Source organism: Elephantulus edwardii, unplaced genomic scaffold (genome assembly GCF_000299155.1).
Source record: "Elephantulus edwardii isolate Elephantulus edwardi_28Jun2011 unplaced genomic scaffold, EleEdw1.0 scaffold00027, whole genome shotgun sequence".
NCBI lineage: Eukaryota > Metazoa > Chordata > Mammalia > Macroscelidea > Macroscelididae > Elephantulus > Elephantulus edwardii.
In genome coordinates, this window is record NW_006399777.1 from 21,513,406 (window position 1) to 21,523,527 (window position 10,122).

General features: G+C 40.7%; 1 protein-coding gene across 1 annotated transcript in view; it reads left to right on the forward strand.

The window, feature by feature from the left end:
• The first annotated feature begins 5,621 nt into the window (after positions 1 to 5,621).
• Positions 5,622 to 10,122, forward strand: part of FAIM (Fas apoptotic inhibitory molecule) — a 7,773-nt gene continuing 3,272 nt past the window's right edge. Inside the window, exons 1-3 of the mRNA XM_006883429.1 lie at positions 5,622 to 5,673; positions 7,319 to 7,451; positions 7,842 to 8,070. Coding sequence (XP_006883491.1) covers positions 5,630 to 5,673; positions 7,319 to 7,451; positions 7,842 to 8,070 — 406 coding nt within the window. The 5' untranslated portion in view covers positions 5,622 to 5,629. The remainder of the gene's footprint in view (positions 5,674 to 7,318; positions 7,452 to 7,841; positions 8,071 to 10,122) is intronic.

The following is a 10,122-nucleotide window of genomic DNA, read 5'->3' on the forward strand; positions in this document are numbered from 1 at the left end:
GAGAACAAACAGATTCATCCTGGAAAGGGTTAAACCGGGTGGCTCCTTGGAGGCAAGGATTCTGAGGCTCCATCTAACATACTTTCGACATGTTGTAAGGAGAGACCTGGTCCTTGGAGAGGGACATCATGCTTGGGAGGGTGAAGGGACAGCGCAGGAGGGGAAGGCCCTCTATGAGGTGGAGTGATTCAGTGACTGGAGTAATCAGGATGGGAGTGTCAGAGACAGTGCGATTGGCACAGGACAGAGCAGAGTTGAGGGCTGTTATACATAGGGTCGCTATGAGTCGCAAGTGACTTGATGGCACATAACAACAACAACAACATGCTGTATATTAAAACCTGAATACATACATGGTTATTAACATTTTTCTCATTTTGTATATTGTATCTGTTGTTGTTGTTAAGTGCCGTCAAGTTGCAGGTGACTCATAGCGACCCTATGAAGGAGAGTTCTCGATGCTTGGGTGTCTTTCATCTTCTCTCCAGGTTCATAGTGTTTCCAGAGGCAAGTTATTATGGAAGTGGATGTCACTTCTCCTTCCAAGTTTGTTGTATCTACATTTTTAAAAAAGGTAAAATCCTTACAGGCTCAAAAGTTTTTCATTTTTATAAAGTTCATTTAATTATTTTATCTTTTGTTGATGCTTTCAAGGTCTTACAAATAATTCTGGATTTATATTTTTTTAAGTGCTGAGATTTTACAGGGCTTATTGAAAGTTTGAAATGATGTTTACTTTTAAAGTGACAGAGGCTACAAGATAGTGAAACTTCTGGGGTAAAAGAGAAGCCCAAAGCAGGAGGCAGAGTTAATTCTAGACAATTTTTCCTTTAAAAGTAGACGGCATTTATTAATGGAGAATACGAGTTCTTTGGAGACAAGGATGACCAAGCTTCGTCTTTTTTTAAATAAAAAATTTCTTCAGTGTGTGTGCTGTCAAATCCGATCTGACTGGTACAGGAGGAGATTGTCCCTCCTTCTCTAAGAGAGCATCTGGTGGATTCGAACCGCAGACCTGTGGGATTGCAGTGCAACTTCTTGCCACAAGTTTTACCTTTCGTACTTCCTTGGAAAAGGACACCATGCTTGGAAAGACAGAGGCTCAGAGAATGAGTGGAAGACCCCTAACTAGATGGATTGGCACAGTGACTGCAGAACAGGCTCTAGTGTGGCAGAGATGATGACGACGGCACAGGATGGGGCAGGGTTCAGAATGACTGTTCATAGGGTCGTTATGAGTCATACTCGACTCCAAGGAACCTAACAACGACAACAGTTATGGTGGACATGTGAAACATTTTCTTACTCCAGATGAATTCTTGGCCAATTCACAGCCTTGTTAGAAAAGTGAATGCGTAAGAAGAGCCTAAAATTACCTGTTGTTTTTATTATGTACCATCAAGTGAGAACTGACCCATAGCTGACCCTCTGATGATCCGAGGCAGTTAATCCCACAGGAGGAGGTTCCCCATTCTTCTCCCCTGGAGCAGCTGATGGGCCTCAAACCGCGTTCCTTTATGATTGTAGCACAGATTCTTGCCACTAGGCCACTGGAGCTCCCTAAAGCCTTTGTTGCTTGTTGTTGTTGTTATGTGCCATCGAGTTGCTTGTGACTTATAGCGACCCTATGTACAACATCCCTAAACTCTGCTCTGTCCTGTGCCAATCGCACCATCTCCGATACACCCATCCCGATTACTCCAATCACTGAATCAATCCACCTCAAAGGGGGCCTTCCCCTTCTGCACTGTCCCTCCACCCTACCAAGTATTATGTCCTTCTCCAAGGACCTGTCCCTCCTTGCAACATGTCCAAAGTATGTTAGACAGAGCCTCAGAATCCTTGCCTCCAAGGAGCAGCCCAGTTTGACCCTTTCAAGGATGAATCTGTTTGTTTTCCTAGCAGTCCATGGTACCCTCAAAATCTTCTCCAGCACCACAGGTCAAAAGCATCAATTCTCCTTCTATCCTCCTTAGTCATTGTCCAACTCTCTGATGCATAACAAGTGATAGCAAAGACCATGGCCTGTACTAGACGCACCTTAGTCTCCAAAGAGACACCATTGCTCTTCAGTACTTTGGAGAGGTCCCTAACAACCGACTTTCCCATGGCAATACGTCTTCTAATTTCCTGGCTACTGTGCCGAAAGTGTTGACTATGGAGCCAAGCAAACTAAAGCTGTGAACAATCTCAATCTCTTCACCATCCATCCTGATGCTGCCAATTGGTCCAGTGGTGAGAATCTTTGTCTTCTTGACATTGAGCCTCAATCCATATTGGAGGCTGCAATCCTTGACCCTCTGCAGCAAGCGCTTCAGGTCCTCCTTAGTTTCAGCAAGCAGGGTTGTATCATCTGCATATCGCAGATTGTTGATAGATCTTCCACCAATCTTGACCCCACATTTCTCCTCATAGAGCCCAGCCTCCCGGATAATCTGCTCTGCATACAGGTTGAAAAGGTATGGAGACAGGACACATTCCCCGCGTACGCCCTTCCCAATTTTGAACCATGCAGTGTTTCCTTGCTCTGTTCTGACAACTGCCTCTTGGTCCCAGTAGAGGTTTCTCATTAGCACAATCAAGTGTTCTGGGATTCCCATTCTTCTCAGTGTTAGCCACAGTTTGTTATGATCCACACAGTCAAATGCCTTTGCATAGTCAATGAAACACAGATAGACATTCCTCTGGTATTCCCTGCTTTCAGCTAAGATCCATCTAACATTAGCTACAATATCCCTAGTACCACAACCCCTTCTAAACCCAGCCTGGACTTCTGGCAGTTCTCTGCTGATGTGTTTAGAGGTAGGAAATTAGCATCTGGAGATGTGCACCTTTCCTCTTATTCTCCATAAAGAAGCAAAGAAATGAGGTGATCTGATGGGGATCCTCTCTCCTACCTCCGTGCTGAAAAATCTCTTTGATATTTTGTTTGTGGTTGTTACAGTTTAGTGCTCACTCTAATCCTTGCAAAGAAAGTATGTTTTTCTGCCTTTGAAAAAGATATAAAATTTGGGGGGAAATGGAAGCATTGTTGCCTTTGAAAGTCAAATATGCTAGTCAATTTCCCAGGAACAATTGGTAAAATAGTTCAGTCTTTTGCCTAGAAAACTGTATGTTGTCGGCTATGTGTGTGTGTCGTGGATGTGACTTGGCTGCTGTTGTCATGTGCCATCAAGTCAGCCACAACTCATAGTGACCCCATGTAAAATAGCTCTGAAGCCTGCCCTACCCTGCCTATCTCCAACACACCTGCCCCCAGGCACTGAGTCAATCCATCTTATCTGGGGTCTTCCTCTCCTGTGCCTTCCCTCCACCCTCCAAAGCATTGTGTCCCTCTCCAAGGACTGGTCCCTCCTGGCAACATGCCCAAAGTATGGAGCTTCAAAATCCTTACCTCCACGGAGCAGCTTGGTTTCATCCTCTCCAGGTCAAACCTGGAAAATACAACTACGTGTTAGAGCAACTTTTTATTCTTCATTCACAACAGCTGTAGAAAAACAAAGAAGCTAATAATTGCATAATGATTTGTATTGGGGGCAAAAGAATCAGATTTAATACAGTGACTTTAATTATGTCAGGTTATCAAGATAAGTGCATCAGCATTTATTCTGACCATTATGTATTCTCAAAACTCAAGCTTTCTGCTGTCAGGTTGAGCCTGACTCCTAGCAGCTCTCCACTGGGTTTCTGAAACAATAAAGCTTTATGGCAGGGGGGCTGCCTGACTTTCTTCCAAGGAGCAGCCGTTGGATTCAAACTGCCAACACCACAGCAAGTTAAGCACTAAGCGACCTCAGTGATAAAGAAATTAAAAAAAAAAATTAAAAAAAAAAAAGAAGAAGACAGGGAGCTCTGGTGGCCTAGTGGCAAAGAAGCTACACTTTAATCCCAAAGGTGTGCAGTTCAAACCCACCAGACTCCGCTGGAGAAGGAGGGGCAGTCTCCTCGTGTGCCAGTCAGATCTGATTCGATGGTACATAAGAGAAAAAAAAGAAATTTTGCAAATCGTTTTAAAATGTGTGAATGAATGTTGGTAGTTTGGAGACAACTTTTTCAAAAATGTAATCTTGATCTTCTCTGTACTATTGCTGTCTTATCTTTTATGCCTCTGTATGAATGTTATTCCAGTTGAGGTGGGACCGTGACTTATCTCAGTGTGAATTTGTAATAGGTGAAGTATCAGGCAGTTGCTATAGGTTTGAATTTTTTTGGAGTCTCTGATAAGGGGTGGAGCCGAATTTGAATGACATCCATAAGTGCACTTTCATATACAAAGGATGTTTTACCAAAGCTTTGGTAATCTGTGCTGCTTACTCTTTCCTTTGTGTTCTCTTTCATTTTATGGTGTCAGGACACCCTCCACTTCCAAAGGCGATATAATAGGGCTTCTTAAGATGAGAGAAATCCCCAAATTAGTACTGCTATAATCTCTTTTAAAAATATTTTGAGCATAAAGTGCTTTGAATCTTTATCTCCTTTTCTTTGTAAAACACTTAATTTTAGACTCTTTTTGTGAGTTCCAACTTGTTTAACAATATTTATAGCCATTTGTGCCTAGGAGCTCTTTCTAGAGAGAACGCTGGGGGCCCAGTGGTAATAAATCGTGCTGCCAGTTCCAAGGCACGTGGTTCAAATCCACTAGCTGCTCTGCAGGAGAAAGTTGGCCAAGAGTCTTTCTGTACAATTTACAGCCTCTGAAGACCCAGCTAGGAGTCGGTTCTGATTCAGAGGTACATAACCCACAATCGATGTTTCCAGCCAAAGAGGTTTGGCTCGGGCCCAAGCGAGAGCACAGATCCTATAGGGAGAGACCTGACGAGCACAAAATAGTGACAGCCGTTAATCCCAAATCTTCCAATGTGGAGGGTTTTGTTTGCATGTGGATACGTATGTGCTTCTAATTTTAGTAAGACTGACTTAGCAACTGCAGCCCAGTTTCTCCTGTTTAGTTGATCGAACGGGAGTCCTGGGCTCCAGTTCTGGCCTGGGTCCTGCTGACAACCCCAGAGCAAGCCTTCATAACTTGGGGAATCATCATCATCATCTGCAAGAGTAAATGAACTAAATTGAGCTGGCCCGAGCTTCTCAAACTCATCAAATGCAAACTCGCTTTGACATGACAATTTTAGAAATCATACTCTACCATCATCACTTAACTTTCTAAAATGCAATATGAAGATTGCACTTTAAATTCTGTATCACTGTGTACCATTGACACCCCCAGAGCATGCATCAGGTTTTTCCTGGAGTTTTGTGTACTTTCTCATGCTCTTGGGGTACTTGGGCCTAAGTAGTAAATGCTTAAGACCTTAAGAAACTCTTTAATCTTGTTCCAGCTCTTTTGTGCTTTAATGCTTAGCATAAGCCCTATGTACTTTAAAAAAAAATATTTAAACCTATATAGAAAAATAAGATTTACCTTTCCCCCCTGAAGTTTAGAGATTACAATTCTGTTGTATGTAAAAGATGTTTCACCGGAAACTGCATGCAATTTCAGCGCTGAAACGCAAAGTTAGAAAACCCTTCTGTAGATGTCAGCTTTGTTGCTCTCAATCTTTCTTTGCTGCAATTCTGCTTTTTCCTCTCCCTTTCCTGGCTGCTAATTGGATTAAAGGCTGTTTTGCCAGTCATGGCATCTGGAGAGGACAGTCCTATCTTTGAAGATGACGAAAGGTAAAATGTCTCGCGTTTGTCCTAACAGTAACTTAGGAAACTTTCAAGACCATGGTGATTTTTCAGAAGAGAGATTGACCTAGGTGACTCTGCACAGAACACATCTTTTTTTAAAAAAATAAATAAATAAATTACATAACGCAGAGTTCTGGTTTTACTATGATTTAGGACCAGGCATGGAGGTTGTTACCATCTAAACATGGCCTTTTGTCCATGTGACCTGGATATGAAGTCACCAAATGTTTTCAGCCCAGAGCCCCTGGCAACTGTTTCAGAATGCCCACATCCTTTTATTGTGTCCAGTTTCTGATGTCTGTGTAGAACAGGGTATGGAGTCTGGAGTCTGGGGTTTAAATCCCATCCCTACCATATTACATGCCTCTCTGAGCCTCAGTTTCCTTGTCTAACAAGCAAGGATAATCACAACACCCACCTTGTGATGAAGACGCTTTGAATTAATGCGTGTGAACCCCTCCAGTACCTGGCACATAGTAAACACTTAGTAACTGTTAGCAGTTCCAATTATTACTCTTAACAGATGTTCTCTCAAAGCTAAAATCTATTACATCTTAGAATAATATGAGAGAGCGTTGATGGCCTACGGAATAAGGAGTTGTGCTGTCAACAGAGAGGCCGGTGGTTCAAATCCACGTGGCACTCCGCGAGAGAAGGATGAGCAGTCTCCTCCCATGTAATTTACAGCCTCTAAAAACCCACTCGAGGGTCAGCTATGGGTCAATTCCAACTTGATGGCACATAAAAACAACAGAGTGATAGAAAAATGGTTTAATTGTGTCAAAAATTTTTTACAAACCAGAATCCTTCATTTGGCTGGCAAGCTTTCCTGTGGTGGTGCCAAGAATCAATATTTTTGTGAGCTCTGGTGGCCTAATGGCAAGAAGCTGCAATGCAATCCCAGAGATATGCAGTTCGAATCTACCAGATGCTTTGCTGGAGAAGGAGGGGCAATCTCCTCCTATTCAGATCTGATTTGACGGTACACACAAAAAAGAATAAAATAAAATTTGTTTAAAAAAGAGTCACTATTTTCTCTAATACTACTTTGTGTCACTTCTATTTGAAATAAATGAAGATATATCTTTACATGACAGCTATTTTTCCTCAGTATTCTTCGCTAAACAAATACCAAGTAGTTAGTTTAAATTAGAAAGTTTAACCAGTTCTTGTCCTAGAATAACAGATCTGGAGGAAAAATAAATACTGAGCTTTTTATTTTGGGTGGGTTCCCCCCCCCCTTTTCCTGTACCTTTTAAATCAGATGGAAATGTAGAAGTTTTTGTTTTGTTTTTAATTGTCTTTCAGGGCACTATTTGGCAGCCTATCCTAAAGTACTGTTAAGGATACACTGATAGATTGTTAGCTAGTTAATCCTATTAATATTAAGGTGGCTTTGTTTGGAATTGTCAGACTATCTATATATACCCATAAGTAGTTTGTATCTTAAAGGGAGAGGGTAAAATAGGTATTGTGGCTAAGATTTTTTTTTTTGCCTATCACTTTCATGTTTATGTTTTATAATTTGGAAATATTTAGGATGTAAAATGTTACTGTTTTTACCTTGCATGGATTAATTATTAGCTTGCTGTACAAGGTACATTGTAATGCCTTTGTTTTATTCCCTTAGGTCTCCTTATAACCTAGAAAAAATGACGGATCTCGTAGCTGTTTGGGAGGTTGCTTTAAGTGACGGAGTCCACAAGATTGAGTTTGAACATGGAACCACGTCAGGCAAACGTGTAGTATATGTAGATGGAAAGGTAGGAGAAAAAGAAAAAATGTTACTTTGTAAAACATGAAACAGAACCTGACATTATTCATGGGGCATTTTCTTCTGTGAATTCAGCACTTTTCTCTTACACTCTTTCTTTGGTTTTGGCCTGCAAAGAATACAGAAAGCAAAGTAGTTATTCTGTACTGTTTGTAGCGCAAAATAATTACAGCATTCATAGCATATAATTTGTGGTGTTTACATTTAAGAGTCTTTCTTTCCTCAAGCCTTATTAACATCATGCAATAACACAGTTCTATAGCCAAAGTAGCACGATTTTGATGACTTGATGTTTCTAACATGATTTTATTTATTTTTGTTTATATTTTTTATATTTCTTCCATGCATTGGTTTTCAACCTTCTCATTTCACTGCTTAGGAGGAGATAAGGAGAGAGTGGATGTTCAAATTGGTGGGCAAAGAAACCTTCTACGTGGGGGCTGCCCAGACAAAGGCGACTATAAACATAGATGCCGTCAGTGGATTTGCGTATGAATATACCCTAGAAATCAATGGGAAAAGCCTCAAAAAGTATATGGAGAGCAGATCAAAAACCACCAACACGTGGATACTGCACCTGGATGGTGAGGATTTTAGAGTCGTACTGGGTAAGTAAAGGATGTGACTGCAGAACTGATTTTATTTTGTAATGACAGCTTTAGTGCTTGCTCTAAACTTTCTAGACCTTTAAGAGAGCTTTGAGTACCAAAGAGAATATTTCAGACACACTCTGTGCAAAGGAAGTGTTTATCCCACTAGCTATTTTTATGTATCAAGTTTATCTATATCTATATCTATATCTATATCTATATATGTGTATGTGTGTGTTAATCCACTAGATATTTTATGAATCAAGTATCTGATATAACCATGTTTTATTGTGATGGGTTTGAGGACTATAAGTTTAGATTTAGAAAAAAGGAATAGGCAGCTATTTGTTGCACTTTGGTGTATCTCCTTAGCTTGACTTAAAGGCAGTTATAAATTTTATGTTTACCAATATAAGGGAATTTTTTTTTCTGTAGGTAACAATTGGTTTAGGTCTATGTCAGAGCAAAACCATCAAAAAATCAAAGTCTTGATAAAGTAAATTGGAAAAAATACTAATGAATATGCTCTCGGCTAAAATTTTGCTGTGAACAGATTGCTACAGTTCTCAACTTCTATTGAGCCTATAAAAAATGTTTACCAGTTCCTGTCTTTTCTTCTTTTCTGGTTACTCCTAATATTGCTTACTTTCCATAGCTCTAAGTCAATGCTATATAGATCACATCATTTGTTCATTAATGTGTTCATTTATATATTTATATATGTTATTGTTGTTAAGTGCCATCAAGTCATAGACAACTCATAGCGACCCTATGAATGAAAGACCTGAAACTTGTATAACTTTCACCATTTCTCAACATTCATAGAGTTTCCGGAGGCAAGCCATTTCACAAGTGGATGCCACTCCTGCTTCCAAGGTTATTTTAATTGGGGAGTTCCACCAAATACTGTCCACCATGGGTAACCATTCTTGCATTTGACACATCAGTGTCACAGTGTTTAGCATCACAGCAACCATGAGTTACCTCTGTAGAGCAAATGGACAGACCAGTGCTATCCCACTTAGAAGAATGTTTGACCAAAAACAATTAAAGCCAGGCAGGCCCAAATGCGTTTTTAAATAGGAGGCCAAATCACATCATCTCACACCCATTAGCGAGTCAACATTCTACCCTAATCCTCCTCAGAACCAGCAAACAAGCCTCTGTAGAATCTGGCTGCTACAGACGACTTCCAAACTGGATTCCATATTTATATGTATTTACTTATATTTTTATATTTATACTTACATTTTACTTACTTAACTCTATGCTGGTTAGTGTGCCATGCACTGAGATACACAGATGAGCAGACTGGGTCAGTGGCTTTAAAAAGCCCACTGTCTAGTTGGTCACTTGTGTGAGTTGGCAATGTTGAGAGGTGATAAAGGTACATAAAACAAACTCATTGCAGTCAAGTCTATTCCGATCCCTAGCAGCTCTATAACATAGTTTTAAAAACAAAACTCTTGTGTAGTTTATTTGGAGAAAAATACTCAATCATTGGACAATTTATAGGACATTCAGAAGACATCCTTGTCTTCTATATAAAAGCTCTGGTGGCCTAGTGGTAAGAAGCTGTGCTGCAGTCCTGAAGGCATCCAGTTCAAATCCACCAGCTGCTCTGTGGGAGAAGGATGGGCAGTCTCCTCCCAGGCCTCTGAAAACCTGTCAGAGGGTCAGTTATGAGTTGGTTGGTTCCGACTTACCGACTCACAACAACAACAAAACACATCTGCACTGAATTTTTTGCTGCCAACTCAGTTCCGACTTGTGGTGACCCTGTAGGGCAGAGTCCAGCTGCCCCGAGTGCTTTCCTAGGTTGTAATCTTGATGTCTGAGAGTAAGGAGGACTTTGAGGCGTTTACTGCAGGTTTCAGTTTGGATTACAGCTCAACGTCAAGAATACAAAGGTCACACCCATGTTTACTGGAGCTTTGTTCACAACAGCAAGGAGTTGGAAACAACCCATCAACAAACAATGGATAGAGAAGCTGTGGTATATTCACACAATGGAATACTACACTGCATTGAAAAACAAGGAACTCATGCAATATTATTCAAATTGGGTGA